Consider the following 18,372-nt stretch of genomic DNA (forward strand, 5'->3'; position numbering starts at 1 on the left):
TACCCACGTGGGTATTAGTTGTTTTTTTTTTTTTTTTTACCGAGCTCCCCCTTTTTAGCTGCGCCTCTTCATCGGCTGTCTTCCTTCTAAGTTGCAAAGGCCTTACCCACTCCACACACAAGCGCACTCTCCCCAAACCTAAGCCTTTAAGTGGCCACTGCTTTTGTCAGCTCTGTGGCTGCCGCCTCTGACGCGACGTCTGGGTTTCTATCCGTTTTAATCCTCCCAAGACGCCCGTGGTGAGCCCCTCTCTGCCGTACGGACGCCTGCCTTCTTCCAAGATGGCCGCGCCCATCGTCCTCTTCAGTAACGCCTCGCTCTAAATCGCACGAAGGGTGCCGCCATCTTTCTTTGCTGCCCAGCCGGCTGAACGCATCATGTTGGCCCTAGAGAGTCACCGGCCTCTGAAATCTTAGGCGGTTAGCGCAGCACTGCTAACGGTCCCTCGCTACCAGGAGGTAAAAGCATGGGGGTGGCCGGGAACGATTTCGATTTCTTCCCGCAGCCGTTATGGCCCCGCCCGTCAGAAACGCCGAGGTGGGCGGGGCCACGCTGCGTCACAGAGCGGAGCCCGCAGTCGGAACTCGGAAGTCCGGCAACGCTCCGAGGTCTTGTACGGATTCCCTGGTCCTAGCCGGTCTGCGTCCCTAGGGACCGCGGAGGAACGCTTCCCAATAGAAAGCGGTTTTGGTCGTGGACTCAGTCTTTTGTCACTGCCAGTGGTGCCCGGAGAGGTTTGGGATCAGGTGAGTCGGGTTCCGGGCTTGGATTCACGGCCTGTGGGGTCCGTGAAACGTCAGCGCGTGTGAAGGACCGTAGTCGGATCTCTTACTGAGAGAGATTCAGTCCCTGAGGAGTCCTGGCGTTAGTGATGGGGCCTTCGGCAGTCAGTGATTAAGGGTGTGAAGAAATCATCGACCGCAAGTCCCACTCTGTCAGAGCTTGAGGTCTACTTGGATTTGCCAGCTTGTGGGACTCGGTGGTTGAGAACTGCCGTAGAAAGTTTGTATCAGTGAACGCAGTTCCCGCCCGGTTCGCGATTTACCGTGAGACTCAGAGAAGCCCGGGCTGGAGGGATGTTTCTGTTGGTTTCGGGTGTGTTTGGAGTTTAATATGGTATTTAATAGAGGACTCGGTCATAGACACGCCTGGTAAGGACTGTCAGTATTTGAGACGGTCCAGGGCTCCTGGAGAATCGGTAGGTTCAAGTTCAAACCTTGAATGCTGGAAACACATTTGAGGTCTGCCTTTATCCAGTTCATTCAAATACAGTTCACTCCTTCAAGTCTGTCCTCACGGACCTTACTAAAAACTTTTTTTTGTCTCTCCACATCATAACTCTTCTCACTGTCCTCAAAAAATTCAGTGTGGTTCAGAGTGATTTAGTGATAAGTTCACTATTAAAGATGGAGTTTTCGTTCTTCTTGTCTCCAAGTTTACTACTTTTGGATATTTCCTTTTAGGGTCATTCTTACTCAAGTGAAAACATCTGCTTTACCCTATATTCCGTTCCGCAGTGAGAACTTTTCTGGGAGGGTTAAGTTGGTTTATTTACTTATTTTATTTAATTTTTAAAATGGAGGTGCTGGAGATTGAACCCGGAACCTCGTGCATGCTAAGCACGCATTCAACTACTGACCTATATACACCCCCCAGAACTTTTTTTTTTAATAGTTTTTTTTTTTAACATTTGGGATAATTTGTATAAACATAAGGACAATTGCTTGTATTAATTCCTTGTTCTCAACATATTTGCATATGAGATATTTATACCTTTTAAAAAATAGTTGCAGTATTATCAACATAGGTTGGTGAACCAGCGGCATGGTGTCTGGAATCAAATGTATTTATTAATGTAAGTAGTATTGACATACAATCAGTATTCAAAATAATTCAGTTATAATTTCAGTAACCCATTTTGCCTTTATGATTACACAGATTTTACCACTCCACTTGAAAATTTATTGTGCCTTTTTTGTTTGTTCGTTTGGTTTTGGTCCCAAAGATTTCTGTCTACCTTAATTTCTTGGTAAACTTTCTCCTGGACATTTTTCTTTCTTTCTTTCTTTCTTTCTTTTTTTTTTTTTTTGCAATTACGGTTTTTTTTTTGTACTGTAGGAAAGGGAGCCTTTTTTGTTATAGTTTTATTTGGGTTTAATTTACCATTAAATTCACCAATATAAGTGTACATTTCAGGAATTTTAACTGATTTCTAGAGTTGTGCAACCATCAGCACAATCCAATTTGAAAACATTTCCATCACCCCCGAAAGTTTTCTTGGTCCTCTATGCACTCAGTCTCCACTCCTACCCCTGGCCATGAACAACCACTGATCATCTTCCTGCCTTATTAATTTTGCAGTTTCTGGACATTTCATACGAACAGAATCATAAATATGTTGTCTTTTGGGGCTGCCTTTTTTTTTCATTTAGTATAATATTTTTGAGCTCTATCTATAAGTATCACTAAGTTTTTCCTTTTTTGGGGAAGGGTGTAGCTCAAGTGGTAGAGCGCATGCTTAGCATGCCTGAGGTCCTGGGTTCAATCCCCAGTACCTCCTCTAAAAATAAATAAACCTAATTACCTCCCCTCACCAAGATGAAATAAAATAAAATGATACAATGGTAAGTTTTTCCTTTTTTGCCAAGTGATTTACTGAGGCAAAATTGACATACAGTAAACTACACATACAGATTGGTAAGTTTGACACATATATTTATGAAACTGTCACCATAGTGAACATAGCCATCACCTCCAGAAGCTTCTTTGTGTCCCTTTTAATTTATCTTGTATTTTAAAAATTTTCTGTGTCTCTTTTCATGTACCTGTAGGCCATTTGTATGTCTTCATTGGAGAATTGCTTGTTTAGGTCAAGTCTATATTTACATACATTTTTCTTTCTCTTGGGTAAATCACCAGTTGTTGAGTGGCCAAATCATGAGGTAGGTGTGTGTTTAATTTTTTAAGAAACCGCCAAACTATTTCCCAAAGTGGTTGTACTTTGTATTCCCAGGAGAAGCAGTTGGATGGTTGAGGGCCTCCACATTTTGTATCTTTTCTTTTTAATTTTAGGCATTCTGATAGGTGTGGAGCAGTAGCTTGTGGTTTTAGTTTATATTTATCTAATGATGGCTAATGATGTTGAGCATCTTTTCATGGACTTAATTGCCGTCCATACATCTTCCTTGCTGAAGTATTTGTTCAAGTATATCGCAATTTTCTGTTGTGTTTTCTTGCTGATTTTTGAGAATTCTTTATACAATCTGGATACAAGTCCTTCCTTTACCAGTTATATGCTTTACAAGGATTTTTCTCCTAGTCTTAGGCCTTTCAACAGTCTCTTAACGATGTGTGTGTGGTTTTTTTAAATTTATATATTTTTGGGGGGGAGGTAATGAGGTTTATTTATTTATTTATTTGTAGAAGAGGTACTGGGGGCTGAACCCAGGACCTTGCTGCATGCTAACTAAGCATGTGCTTTAGCGCTTGAGCTATACCCTCCCCTCCCTTAGCAATGTGTTTTGAAGAGCAGATGGATTTAGTTTCTGTGACGTCCAGTGTAGGAACTCTTTTAAAACAAATTATTCTTTTGGTGTTGTATCTAAGAACTCTTTGCCTAACTACAGGATCAGAGGACATTCTCCATTTTTTTCTTCTAGAAGTTTTAGAGTTTATTTTTGTTGTTTTTTTTTAAACGTTTTTCATTTAGTTTTATTATCCATTTTGAGTTATGGGTATGGTACAATGTATGGATCTAAGTTCTTTTTTTTTTCTTTTTTCTTTTCCATATGCGTATCTACTTGTTCCAGCAACATTTGTTGAAAATACTTTCCTTTCTCCACTGTATTGCCTTTGAGCCTTTGTAAAAGGTCAGTTGACCATATAGATGTGAGCCTTATTCTGAACTCTCTTCTGTTCCATTCATTTGTCTGTATTGGCATGAATACCATCCTGTCTTGATTACTGTAGCTTAGTAAAAATTCTTGAGATCAGGTAGTGTCAACCCACCAGCTTTGTTCTTTTTCACAGTTGTTTTGCCTATTCTAGACCCTTTGCATCTCTATCCGAATTTAAGAACCAGGCTATCAGTTTCTACAGAAAAGCCTTCCTGGGATTACGATTGACATTTTATGACTCTATGGACCAATTCTGGAGTGTGGTCTGTTTGATTCATTTCAGAAAATGACCAAGGTGTATCTCTCCATTTATTAAAATCTTTAAAAATTTCTCAGTGATACAGTTTTCAAAAGGCCTTTTACATTTTGGTCATTTTTTTTCCTGTAAGTAATCCACATTTGTTTTATGGCATTATAGATAGTATTGTATTTTTTAAAACTAAATGGCCTCAGAGAATGAATTGAGAAATAGTCTCTTCAGTTCTATTCCTGAATGATCCATTGGATGTGTATAAATGCATTTTGTTTATCAAATCACAGTTACTGGAATTGTTTTCAGTTTAAGACTTATGAATAATATTGCTACATACATTCAGCTACAAATTGGACATGTTTTCATTTCTTTGTTAAATTCCTCTGAGTGGAATGACTGGTTCTTAAGATAAGTGTATGTTTTACAAAATTTCCAAAGTGCCTGTACCAGTTTACTATTATTGTATGAGATTTGCAGTTTCTCCCCATTCTCATCAACATTTGGAATTAATAGTCTTTTTGATTATCATCTTTCTAGTTGGTGTATAGTAGAATTTATCATCATTATCTTAATTTCCCTAATGACAATATTGATCATCTTTTCATCTGCATATTTATAGACATTTGTGGCTTCTGTTTTTTAATTGAAGTATAGTTGATTTACAATGTGTTAATTTCTGGGCTACAGCATAGTGATTCATTTATACATGTATATATTCCTTTTCATTATAGGTCATTACAAGGTCCTGAATATAGTTTCTTGTGCTATACAGTAGGACCTTGTTGTTTATCTGTTTTATATATAGTAGTTAGTATCTGCAAATCTTGACCTCCCAATTTATCCCTTCCCACTCTCTTTCTCTCTTGGTAACTGTAAGTTTGTTTTCTATGTCTGTGAATCTGTCTCTGTTCATTTGTGTCTTTTTTTTTTTATTTCACATGTAAGTGATATCATATGGTATTTTTCTTTTTCTTTCTGGCTTACTTAGTATGATGATCTCCTGGTCCATGCATGTTGCTGCAAATGGCATTATTTCATTCTTTTTTATGGCTAAGTAGTATTCCATCATATATGTATGTATGTATGTATATGTGTGTGTGTGTATATATATATATACCACAACATTTTTTCCATTCATCTGTTGATGCACATTTAGGTGGCTTTCTTGGCAATTTCTTGGCTATTGTAAATAGAGCTGCTTCATGTCTTCTTTAGGGTAATATCTATTCAAGTCTTTTCTCATTTCTAAATGGATTGTTTGTCTTCTTAGTAAGTTACTGAGTTTTTAGGGTTATTTCTATATTCTGCATAGAAGTTGTTTATCAGATATATGATTTGCAAAGTTTTCTCCCCATTTGTGGCTTACCTTTTCCTTTTGCTTGATAGTATCTTTTGATGTGCAAAACTTAATACAAGTCCAATTTACCAGTTTTCTTATTTTATGGTTTGCTGGTTTGTTGACATGCTTAAGACTTCTCTGCCTAACCTGAGGTCATGACAAATGTCTCATGTTTTCTGCAAGATTGTGTTTGTGTGTAGCTATAGACAGGCATATATATGACTTAACTTTTTAGAGCAGGTTTACATTACAGCCACATTGAGTGGGAAGTGGGTAGAGATCCCATGTACTCTTGTTTTCCAACACGCACAACCGTCTCCATTGTCAGCTTCCTGCACCAGAGTGGTGGATTTGTTACAATCAGTTAACATGTTGACACATTATCACCCAAAATGCATAATTTGCATTAGGGTTCACTCTTGGAGTTGTATGTTCTTTGAGTTTTGACAAATGTTAATGACTTGTATCCACCATTGAGTATCATATAGAATAGTTCCACTGCTCTAAAAATCCTCTGGATTCTGTCTGTTCATCTTGTTCTCCCCTAAGCTCTTGGCAACCACTGATCTTTTTACTGCTTCCTTAACTTTGTCTGTCCCAGAATGTCATATAGTTGGAATCATAGTATGTACCCTTTTTAGATTGGCTTCTTTCACTTAATAATACACATTTAAGATTCCTCCTTGTCTTTTCATGGCTTGATAGCACATTTCTTTTTAGTGCTGAATAATATTCCATTGTCTGGATGGATAGAGCTGCTATAAACACTAGGTTCCTGTGTGGACATAAATTTTCAACTGATTTTGGTAAATAGCAAGGAATGTGATTGCTAGATTGTATGTTAAGAGTTTATACATAGTTTTGTGGAGGGGAGGGAATAGCTCAGTGGTAGATCACATGCTTAGCATGCACGAGGTTCTGGGTTCAATCCCTAGTATCTCCATAAATAAATAAATAGATAGATCAATCAATCAATCTAATTACCCTCCCCCACAAAAAGCAGTATCTATCTATATATATATCTATATATAGATAGATAGATAGATAGTTTTGTAAGAAGCTGCCAAAATGTCTTCCAAAGTGTCTGTACCATTTTGCCTTTCCATCAGCAATAAATTAGAGTTCCTGTTGCTTCTTATCCTCTACAGCATTTGGTGTTGTCAGGGTTTTGAATTTTGGCTATTGTAATAGGTGGGTAATGGTATCTCGTTGTTTTAATTTGTAATTTCCCAGTTACATATGATATGAAACAACTTTTCATTTGCTCATTTGCTATCTGTATATCTTCTTTGGTAAGGTGTCAGTTCAGATCTTTTGCCCATTTTTCAATTGGGTCATATTTTCTTTTTCTTGAGTTTTTAAGAGTTCTTTGTGTAGTTTGTATTAACAGTCCTATATCAGATAAGTCTTTTGCAAATATTTTCTCCCAGTCTGTGGCTTGTCTTCTCAGTTTCTTGAGATAGTTTGTATTTTTAGCTGTTACATTTAAATTTATCACCTATTGTAATTTAATTTTTCAATATATGGTGTGAGGTAAGGATCTAGGTTCTTTTTTTTTTTTTTTTTGGAAATGGATATTCAGTTGTTCCAGTTTATTTGTTGAAAAGGCCATCCTTTCCTGCATTGCTTTGTCTTGCACCTTTGTTCAAAATCAGTTAACTATACTTGTATTTATTTCTTGACTCTCAATTCTGTTACACTGAATTATGTATCTATCATTATGTCAACACAGTACCTATCATATTACTGTGGCTTTAAGATAAATTTTGAAATAGATTAGTATAAGCACTCACCAACTTTATAATCTTATTTTACAATTATTTGGCTGTTCTAGATTCTTTGCCTTTTAATGCAGATTTTAGAATCAGCTTCTCAATATTTATAAAATCACTGGTGTACCTTTAATAGTGATTGCATTGATTTGATATCAATCTGAGGAGAATTGCCATCACACCATATTGAATCTTCCAATCCATGGGCTTGGAATTTCTTCCTTCCTTCCTTGCTTCCTTCCTACCTTTCTTTCTTCCTTCCTTCCTATTTAATTTTTAGACTTTATATTTTTATTTGTTTCATTTTTTAAAAAAGTATATTGTTTTATTTTTTTCCCTTTATTTACTTATTTTTTTAAGGTGGAGGTAATTAGTTTATTTATTTTTTTAAGGGAGGTACTGGGGATTGAACCCAGGACCTCGTGCATGCTAAGCGCATACTCTACCACTGAGCTGCACCCTCCCCCTCTCCATTTAGTTATATCTTATTAAATTTGTCTCAAAAATGTTTTATAATTTTCAGTATACAAGTCTTGCATTAGGCTTAATTTATTCTTAAAAGTTTTGTTGTTGTTTTTTTCTTTGATGCCATCGAGTGTGGAATTGCTTTCTTAGTTTGCTTTTTGGCTGGATCATTGCTAGTACAGAGATATGCAATTTACTTTAATATATTGATATCATATCCTATAACCTTGCTAAGCTTATTAGTTCTAACAGGTTTTTTTTGTTTGTTTGTTTGTTTGTTTGTTTGTTTGTTTGTTTGCATGCGCTTCTTAGGATTTTCTATATACAAGATCATGTTGTCTATGAACAAGGACAGTTGTACTCTGCATTTCCCATATGGATGCCTTTAATTTTTAAAAATGTATTTATTTGTTTGTTACTTTTTGAACTGGCTAGACCCATCTTTGCCTTGTTCTCAATTCTAGGAGAAAAACATTCAGAATTTATTCAGAATTTTACCGTTAAGTAAGATGTTGGTTTTGGTTTTTCATAGATGCCCTTTATTCATTTGAATAAGTTCCCTTCTGATCCTAGTTTTTTTTGAAAGTTTTAATCATGAGAGGATATTCGATGTGGTCACAAACCTTTTGTGTGTCTTTTGAGAACACCTGGGTTTTATCCTTTATTGTATGAATTTGGAATATTCCATTAATTTATTTTCCCATGGCCAACCAACATAGCATTCTTGTGATAACTCCTCCATAGTTGCTTTCTATGACCCTTTTTATATTGTGCTGCATGTGTTTTGCTAATACACTGTTAACAAGTTTTCACCTGTATTCATGAAGGAGATTGGTCTGTAGTTTTTCTCTGATGCCTTTGTCTGGCTTTGGTATCTTGGTAATACTGTCTTTATAGAGTGAAGTGATCTGAGAGTAGCCTTTTCTTTGATGACTTTTAATTACTAATCTGTTTCTTTACTTGTTGTATATCTATTCAAATTAAAAAAAATTCTTTCAGTTTTGTCTTTTTGTAGGCATTTGTCCATTTCATCTGAGTAATATATGTATATATTATTTTTCAACCTACAGTTATTCAGAAGTGTGCTGTTTACTTTCCAAGTGTCTGGGTATTTTCTAAGTTTCATTGTGAAGTTGATATCTAATTCAGTTCTCTTGTGATTGGAAAGTATGTCTTGAATTTATTGACTGTTGTTTTATATCCTGATGTATGGTCTTTCCTGAAGAACAGTCCACGTGCTTTTGGAAAAAATGTGTATTTTGTTTCTGTTGAGTGTAATGTTAAATAAATGTCACTTAGCTGATTGATTATAGTGTTCAAACCTTTCATGTCCTTGTTAGTTTCATTTGTGTTTTTGTTTTTATCGTTATTGCAGACCAGGGAAAACTCATCCAACCCTCAATGTCCAGAGTTTGTATTGAGGTTCAGTGAACATAGACATAACTGGCTACCTGTATGGCTGAACTTAGTCACCAGCCCCTCTAGAGGTTGAGCTGATACCATGAGGTCCCAGGCCTTTCACCGTAAATCACATTATTAGCATAGACCATCTTGTATGACCCAAGCCTCCCAGGGAAGCAAAGCCACTCGTATCAGACAGCACATTCCCAGGGCTTAGCGGTTCCCTCCCAGAAACTGAGGGCAATGCCAAACCTCTCTTGGGCAAGGTTAATCCCTCAGTACACAAAGAGAAGACAGTCTTAACTGTGTGCTTAATAGGATGGTCTTCAAACTGAGAGGTGTTTACCCATTGAGTATATGATGACTTTTGAAGTAGTACATGGGCACACATGCTTTTTAAAGACAGCGTCCGGATCCTTGGAACCTTCTGTATGTCCTCTTGACGGAACTTGACCTCCCCAAGCATTCACCAGCCTCCGAGGCGTGGTGCTCTGCTGCTTCTGCTTTCCCGCCTCCTTTTCTTCCCCCCTGTAACGGAGGTACTGCGGACTGAACCCAGGACCTCATGTGTGCTAAGCACACACTCTGCGACTGAGTTATACTCCTCCCCTCTCCTTCGTCCCTTTTAATAGTCATGCCACTTCCTCTTCACAAAAGAAAGGCATACTTTTCACACGTTTAAAGTCTTGTTTTGTTGCCCCAGAGTTAGGAAAGCCCATGGGGCACCAAATGAAGGAATGGTTGGAAATATTGAGTCCCTTAATTTTGGTAAGTGCCTACCACCGGTGACAATATCCAGGCCCTGAGGGGGCATACGCTTAGAAGTCAGTCTGCTCTTTGGGCCACAGGTCCTGGCTCCTCTGGAGAAAGGGCAGTCGAGTGAAGGGATTAAGGGAAGAGGGAGGGGGTTCTTGGAGTTGGATGTCATCATTTCTGGGGGCAGGTTTAACTGAGCACCAATATTTCTGTCTCTAAGAACTACATGGCCCATGCAGAAGAGAAGAAAGACATAGACTCCATGTTACTCACTATTTCCTGAGCACAGAAGAAGATGATCGAGGCGCAGGTGATTTTTGGTTTGTTCTCTCTTTCCTTTGTCTTCTAATGGATTTGTGACGACCTGAGAAAAATCAATTCAAGTCTTTATAAAAAGTAGAAATTTGGGATAATTGGGTTCTGGGGAGAAATCAACTTAGATTCTGAATTCAAAATCGGGACAAAGAGGGATCAAGAATATATTGTTCATGGGGGTGACACCAAATGACAAATACTGGAACATGATGTGTGACTGTGGTGGGTCCTGGGGGATACGTTAGTTTTCATGTTCCGTTATCTCTGATGGACATCACAACCAGAGAAGCACAGAAAGCTACATGATACGCACTGATTGTGAGGAGAAGGCAGACCAGTTCCTCAGGGGATTTACTAGTTTATGTCACTTAGGTGAATGGAAGGATACTGCTAACAACATCAGCAAGTCTGCGGGGCTCCCTGCTAGCCCCAAAGTATCACTGGCCTGGTGGCAACTGAGCATCTAAAAGACAGATGAGTGCAGTTTCTTGAAGAACATTACCTATATAGCTATATACAATACCACGAGGTGGGGAAGGGTGTAGCCCAGTGGTAGAGCACATGCTTAGCACGCACAAGGTCCTGGGTTCAATCCCCAGGACTGCCATTAAAAAAAAAAGTTCTTGAGTGCATAATCATACTCAAAAAACTCGTAAGATAAAGAAGTACTAGGGACGTAATGTACAGTATGATGACTATAGCTAACACTGCTGTCTGACATATAGGAAAGTTGTTAAGAGTAAATCCTTAGAGCTCTCATCACAGGGAGAAATTTTTTTCCCCTCTTTTTCTCTCCTTTTTATTGTTTCTATGTGAGAGAAGATGGATGTTAGCTGTATCTGTTGTAATCATTTCACAATATACATAAATCATACCATCAGGCCATACACCTTAAACTTACACAGTGGTATATGTCTATTTCTCAGTAAAACTAGGGGGAGAAAAAGCTGTTGGCGGTTGATAGAAATCAGATATTTAATCCTTGAAATGATAAGATAACATAATCAAACCCATAAATTTGGGAGAACTGGTGGAGATTTACTCTGAGTTCAAAAAATAGATTTGGCTGGGGGTAGGGGTATAACTCAGTGGTAGAACACATGCGTGGTGTGCATGAAGTCCTGGGTTCGATCCCCAGTGCCTCCGTTAAAGGGGAAAAAATAAAAATTAGAAAGAAATTTTTAAAATGTGCACAGAGTTTTAAAAAATTAAAAAACAAAAACCAAAACAGATTTGGTGTGAAATTCCAGCTTCATCGATAACAGCTCAGTACTCCTGGACCATTAATTACACTCATATCTGAACCACCTCTGCAGAGTGAGCCACAGTGGTCATTTTCATGACATCCCCCAGACTGTTTTCACTGAATTGGCATTCTTTACACATTAGTCCCCACAGGCCAACTTTCTTCTTTTCCACCCGATGGCAGCGGACACCAGAGGATGTAATATTCCATTTTTTTCTGAATTCAATTGTTTCTGTCGTAGGTAATCTATCTTCTGTCTCTGGATGCTTTCATACTTTCCCTTTGTGTTTGTCATATTATAGTTTTAATCTGACGTGTCTAGATATAGACCCCCTCCTTGGGATTTGTTGGGATTCCTGAATCTGAGGTTCGGAGTGTTTAATCAAGTCTTGACATTTCTCCCCTTTTAGGTCCTTGGATACTGCTTCTCCATTACTTTATTTTCTCCTTGTTTTTGTTTTCAAATCTTCCTAATCAACTTTAGTGGCCTTTTTTTGCTATCGACATATCTTGTATAATTTCTTCTGTTTTTTTACATTTATTAAAAACACTATCTTGTAAATTCTGGATGTGGGATCTGTTCATGGTTGATTCTCCTATTGAAATTATGAAGTTTCATGGTAATGTAGAAATATTTTATTTGGCCTAATTTTATTTGCATATTTTTAGAATGGAAATGGAAATAGATTCTAAAATATATAGGTAGAAAAATAGGGTTTTGCTTCTACTTAAAGCAAATACTAAATACTTCAGCAAATGCCAAAATGTATTTGAGAGAAGTATATAGATGCAGGCCATGTGGTAAAAACTTGAACAACTTCCCTCATGCTGCTTCTATACTAATAAAAGGAATTCACATCATGTTAAGTGAGACTCTGTTATTATAGGAGTTACTGACATTGGAGGATGTGGCCGTGGACTTCACCTGGGACGAGTGGCAGCTCCTGGGCCCCACTCAGAGAGACCTGTACCGGGATGTGATGTTGGAGAACTACAACAACTTGGTGTCACTGGGTAAGGATGGCTTCCTGTGCCTCTTGGAGGTGCCCAGTCACTGGTGTTTCCTCTACCACCTGATGAAAGCTTTGCAGTCACTGTGGTCTTCTGAAGAGTTAGATTTTCACTTTGCTGTTACCTGAAACTAACATTGTGCATCGACCACACTTCAATAAAAACAATAATTAAAAAAAAAGTTAGATTTTCAGTCCCACATCTGGCCCCAAACAAAGGGGAATAATCTCCTGTACCCTGAAAAGAGAACTTTTACTTTGCATACAAGTAACTGTTTTGTCTCTAAAATGTAATATTTTCCCATCTTGACATCCTGTACCCCAGTCACTGTATCAGAGTCTATCATCTTTCATGAATAGGGTATCAAGATCCCAATCCAGATACACTCTCCAAGCTGAAACATGGAGCAGAACCATGGATAATAGAGGATGGAATTCACAATGGATCCTGTCCAGGTGAGTGAGTGAGAAACCAGCAAGGGGAGTGGTCAGGGAGGTCTAGGATCATTAAGAGAAGGGGGCACAGCTGTGAGGATGTCAGAGCCCCCCCCCCCCAACAGCTACTCCACATATTCATCTCACCAGATAAGAAGTTTTTTTTTTTCCTTTTAGAACTTATTTTAGGGGGGTGGGGAGGTAATTATGTGTATGTATGTATGTATGTATGTATGTATGTATTCTATCTACCTATCTATCTATCTAATGGAGGCACTGGGGCTTGAACCCAGAACCTCATGCAGGCTGAGTATGTGCTCTACTGCTGAGCTATACCCTCCCTGCCGAGAACTCTTTCTTTGTGGGTGTTTAGCTTTAAATACACTCTTTGTCTCTTCTTGGATCTGATATTACTTTATGTCATCTTATACCTTTATAATTTTAATATTGGGATCATATGGTAAACAATAAGGAGCCAGCCCCCCACTACGTCATTTTTTAAGCACTTTCATTCCATACCATTTCTCGTGAAATAATTTGTTGTTCACTTTTTTCCTAGGAAACAGGAAAGTTGGCAGTCATCTACTAGAGCACTCCCCAAACCAAAGGTTTCTGAAGAGCAGGCAACAATGCAGTGAACAGCATGCATTTAGAAATAGTGTTCATCTGAGCAAAACACTTTTTGCTCTAATGCAAAATCATTTGTTTGACTTACGCAGAAAAGCTTTTAAATCAGGTTTAAATGTAGTTAACCAGAAGGGAAGATACAAAATGGAAAACCCTGTTGAATGTAATGGAGATGAGATATCCTTTCTACATGGTAATCATGAGCAGTCCTACTCTGGAAGTGAATTTCCCGAAAGTGCAAAACACAGCAGCACTAAATTCCAACTCCTTGAACATCAGAGGACTCACAAAATAGAGAAGCCCCAAGCCTGCAGTGAAGGTGAGAAAACCTGCATCAGAAAGTCTTGGCTCATTTACCACGAGAGCATTCATACAGGAAAGAAACCCCGTGGGTGTGATCCACGTGGGACATCCTTCTCCAGAAATGTCACGTTCACTAAACATCAGAAAACTCATACACGAGACAAACCCCATTTAACCATCAAACGCAGAAAAGGCTCTGCTGTGAAGAGCGGTCCCGCTGTCCATCAGCAAACCCCAGCAGGAGAGAAATCCTATATATGTAGTGAGTGTGGGAAAGGCTTCACGATGAAGCGCTATCTGATTGCGCATCAGCGAACTCATAGTGGAGAGAAACCTTATGTCTGTGGGGAATGTGGGAAGGGCTTCACCGTGAAGAGCAACCTCGTCGTGCACCAGCGAACTCACACGGGGGAGAAGCCCTATGTGTGCAGTGAGTGTGGGAAGGGCTTCACAATGAAGCGCTATCTTGTAGTGCACCAGCGAACCCACACGGGGGAGAAGCCCTATGTGTGCAGTGACTGTGGGAAGGGCTTCACCGTGAAGAGCAACCTCGTCGTGCACCAGCGATCTCACACGGGGGAGAAATCATATATATGCAGTGAGTGTGGGAAAGGCTTCACCGTGAAACGCACCCTCATCATCCATCAGCGAACTCACACAGGAGAGAAATCTTACTTATGTAACGAATGTGGAAAGGGCTTCACCACAAAGCGCACTCTCGTCATACACCAGCGAACTCATACGGGAGAGAAACCCTATGAGTGCAGTGAATGTGGGAAAGCCTTCAGCCAGAAGATATGCCTCATACAACATGAGAGGTGTCATACCGGGAAGACACCCTTTGTGTGTACTGAGTGTGGAAAGGCCTACTCCCATAAGTATGGTCTCATTACCCATCAGAGAATTCACACCGGAGAGAAACCCTACGAGTGCAGTGACTGTGGGAAAGCCTTCACCACGAAGTCGGTACTCAATGTCCATCAAAGAACTCACACAGGAGAGAGGCCCTACGGATGCTGCGATTGTAAGAAAGCCTTCTCCCACTTGTCAAACCTTGTTAAACATAAGAAAATGCATGTAAGGGAAACGGGTAGATTGAGTCAAGGTGGAAGTTCCTTTAACAGAGAGTCACAGCTCATTACATGAGTGAACTCATGCAGAACAAGAGCCCTGTTAATGGGGAAGTGCCTCCTGTGGCAGCTTAGACTTCATGGAAACACCGCTGTTTCTAGCAGATCAGAGCGTGATCGTGGTACTGCGTGTTACCTGACGTGCGCCCTGAGGAGGTGGAAGAATTCGCCCAGGAGACAAGCCTGGTGAACACAGTGGATGTGGGAGTGTCTTTAGCGAGCTGACCTCATGTTTTCTGCCAGTGAAAACAGGTTGGAAAACCGATACCTTCAATGCGGAGATGCCTTGGGCAAAACTTTCTAGATTCATTCTATGTCTGAGAAGTAGACACAGAGACCGGTTCTGTGAATGCAAAGACTGGGAAATTCTTCAGTGGGAAGATAGACTTTATTATCAGGGATCATCAGTGATCATCGGTGAGCTCATTGTTCATAGAAATGTGATTTTAAAAAAAATGACTGTGGGCAAGTTTTTACTCACGAAGAAGACCTCAGTGAATTTCACGGTTCACACTGGAGAAAAACTTAGAAGAGGACAATACATATGGCAAGATTCAGTGGTACTTTCTTCGTTATTTGTCAGGAAATCATAGAAATTAAAACTTAAGTAAATAAATAAATCTAGTTACCCCAAAAAAAAGCTTTAAAAGATTAAGAGGAGGGAGGGTATAGCTCAGTGGTAGAGCACGTGCTTAGCATGCATAAGGTTCCATTAAAAAATAATTAAAATAATAAACTTAATTATCTGCCCCTGCAAAAAAAAAAAAAAAAGCAGCAGTTTGCTTTTATCAGCACTGATTAGTTTTTATTGCTGTATACAACGCAGGAGTGTTCTGTGCCTACCCCCATATGTGATTAGCTTTTAGTTTTCTTTGGCTCTAAACACAGTTGTAAATTCAGCCTACTGAACTACTTTAAAAGGAAACTCAAAATGAACACATATTTGCACTTGCTTAGTTTATAAATGTGACAAAATATTTTACAAAACCACTTTCAAAGTTATTTTTATAAAATGTATAATTTGAAATCAGTTTATCTTACAAGAAAATTCAGTAGTCCAGAAACTTCCCCTAGTATCCTTTACCCAACTTTTCCCAGTAAAAACATTTTATGTAAGCATATAATATTACTGAATCCAGGAAAGTGACATTGGTAGTATACTAAGTCCCTAACCTCTGGAATTTGGATTTCAATAGATTTTACATGAATTTTTTTCTAAGTTTATAATTCTAAGATCCTTTATTACATGTATAGATTTCATGTAACCCCCCCCCCAGGACATAAAACTGTTAATAATCAACACAGACACCCTCAGGGGAGGGTGTAGCTCAGGGGTAGAGGGCATGCCTAGCATGCAAGGGGTCCGGCGTTCAATCCCCAGGACCTACATTAAAAATAAATAAATAAGCCTAATTATCTCCCCCCCAAAACAAAACAGAAACCCCACAGACATCCTCATTCTACCTTTTTGTGCTCACACCCTCTATCCAAACCTACCTCTGGCAACCACGTATCTGTTTTCCATCAATATAATCTTGTCACTTTATGAATGTTATCAAAATAATTTTTATAACTGGGTTTTATTCATTTTATATAAGTAAGCTGTATTTATTCAAATTTATAATTTTTATTAATAAGGAACATGTAAGCCTTTTATGTTTTTGTCACTCAACGGATTGCTCTTAAGATTTATTTGAGTTGAATTGCTTTATCAGTATTAGTGAGTAGTATACATACTGGATGTAACTTTATCCATTCACTCTTTGAAGAAATTGGTGTTGTTTCCTGGTTTCAGCTGCTATAAATAAAGATGCTATAAATCTTCATCCAAGATTTTGTGTGAGCATAAGTTTGTTTTTTAATTTTGATCACTTTTTTTAAAATCATTTTTTATTGATTTATAATCATTTTACAATGTTGTGTCAAATTCCAGTGTACAGCACAATTTTTGAACATGTTTTAATTCCTCTATAATAAATATTCAAGTGTGAGATTATTGAGACGTATGGTAAGTTGTGTTTAGCTTTATAAGAAACTACCGAACTCTCTTCCAGAGTGGTTACACCATTTTACATTCCCACCAGCAATGTATGACATATACCTGTTCCACATCCTCTCTAGCACTTGGTATTTTCAGTATATTTTATTTTAGCCATTCTCAGACTCTGAATATTATTCATAATTAAGTCTTTTTTTTTTTCTGAAGTATAGTTAATTTACAGTGTGTTAGTTTCTGGTGTACAGCATAGTAATTCAGTTATACATACATGTTCTTTTTCATTATAGGTTATTACAAGCTATTGAATATAGTTCCCTGTGCTATACAGTAGAACCTCATTTCAGTATTCAACCTTCATGAAACTTAAGGGTTAAAACATTTTAGTTTCATATTTACTTTACAATTACTTGAATATTAGTAAGACTGACATTTTAAAAATTGAGTATTTGTGATTTTTAAAAATAAGTGGCCAGTATATTTAGCTATGAAAAATTTTAGGTCACTGTTTTCTTATTTTTTTTTTTTTTCTTATTCTAAGATCTCTACAATAAATGCTACTGAGGAAGCAGAGAAAGTGGATCTCATATATTCACGGTGGGAATGTGAAATGGTACATTAACTCTGGAAAAGTAGTTTGACAATTTCTCTCTATATATACACTTACATCTAAGTCACACACACACACACACACACACACACATTTTCTTTTCCTCTATCATTCTTCCAGCAGGTTTAGTTGGATCCACATTTACGGTTTTACATTACTATGACTTGTAATGCTATTCGCAGTTGACATCCATAGAACATGGTTACTTTCTTTATTTACACAACTTTTCTTCTCCTTGAAGTTGTCGTATTTCCCTAATTTTTGGCCCTTGGTCTTCAGAGCCTTGCCTTCTTCTTTGGAGCCCAAAGGGAAAACTCCAACTCTGTCATAGGTTCTACTCTTTGCATTGGGCAACTGGCCTTTTCTGAGTTACTGGGTTTTAGTGGCCTTTCCCCCACATATGAAAATAACTTCGGCGTGTTCCAGCTGCTTTACATAGTCTGTAGCTGCTATCCCTTCAACGTCAGTTTCCCCGAGTCTTTTCTCTGTTCAAAAGTCCCATCAAGCCAATTTCGGCGGAAAACTCGGCCCAGGTATCCTTCCTCTGCGGGTCGCCTGGTTCAAGGGGCGAGCCCTGTGCGGTACGGATTCTTCCACTTCCTCTAAGATGGCTGCGCCCATCAGGCCGTTCCCTCACTTTTGTACAAAAGTGGGTAAATGTCGCTGCCATTTTAATGTTCTTGTAGCTCGCTGAAAAGGATTTACTCCATGCCATTTTTGTTTTGTGTAAGCTGAGTTTATGCACATGAGTCCGTTTTTATTGAGGGCTGAGGTGCAGAAAAATAGAGTTTCCGGTGACCTATCCGCCCAGTCACCCC

At 38.5% G+C, this 18,372-nt stretch overlaps 1 protein-coding gene across 1 annotated transcript; it reads left to right on the forward strand.

Moving 5' to 3' along the window:
- Nucleotides 1-581: 581 nt before the first annotated feature.
- Nucleotides 582-16,779, forward strand: ZNF614 (zinc finger protein 614). The gene is made up of 5 exons (XM_031457094.2): nt 582-746; nt 10,103-10,192; nt 12,331-12,457; nt 12,814-12,909; nt 13,448-16,779. Exons 2-5 carry the CDS (start codon nt 10,178-10,180, stop codon nt 14,962-14,964), a joined length of 1,755 nt encoding a protein of 584 aa, XP_031312954.1. The 5' UTR covers nt 582-746; nt 10,103-10,177; the 3' UTR covers nt 14,965-16,779.
- Nucleotides 16,780-18,372: the final 1,593 nt, after the last annotated feature.

The sequence above is a fragment of the Camelus dromedarius genome, chromosome 9 (assembly GCF_036321535.1).
Source record: "Camelus dromedarius isolate mCamDro1 chromosome 9, mCamDro1.pat, whole genome shotgun sequence".
Taxonomy (NCBI): Eukaryota; Metazoa; Chordata; class Mammalia; order Artiodactyla; family Camelidae; genus Camelus; species Camelus dromedarius.

Excerpts from the sequence above, each read along its gene's own strand:
- ZNF614 (XM_031457094.2), top strand. Across the intron at positions 12,458-12,813 it reads CAACAACTTGGTGTCACTGG|GGTATCAAGATCCCAATCCA; the intron begins GTAAGGATGGCT and ends TTTCATGAATAG. Across the intron at positions 12,910-13,447 it reads TCACAATGGATCCTGTCCAG|GAAACAGGAAAGTTGGCAGT; the intron begins GTGAGTGAGTGA and ends CTTTTTTCCTAG.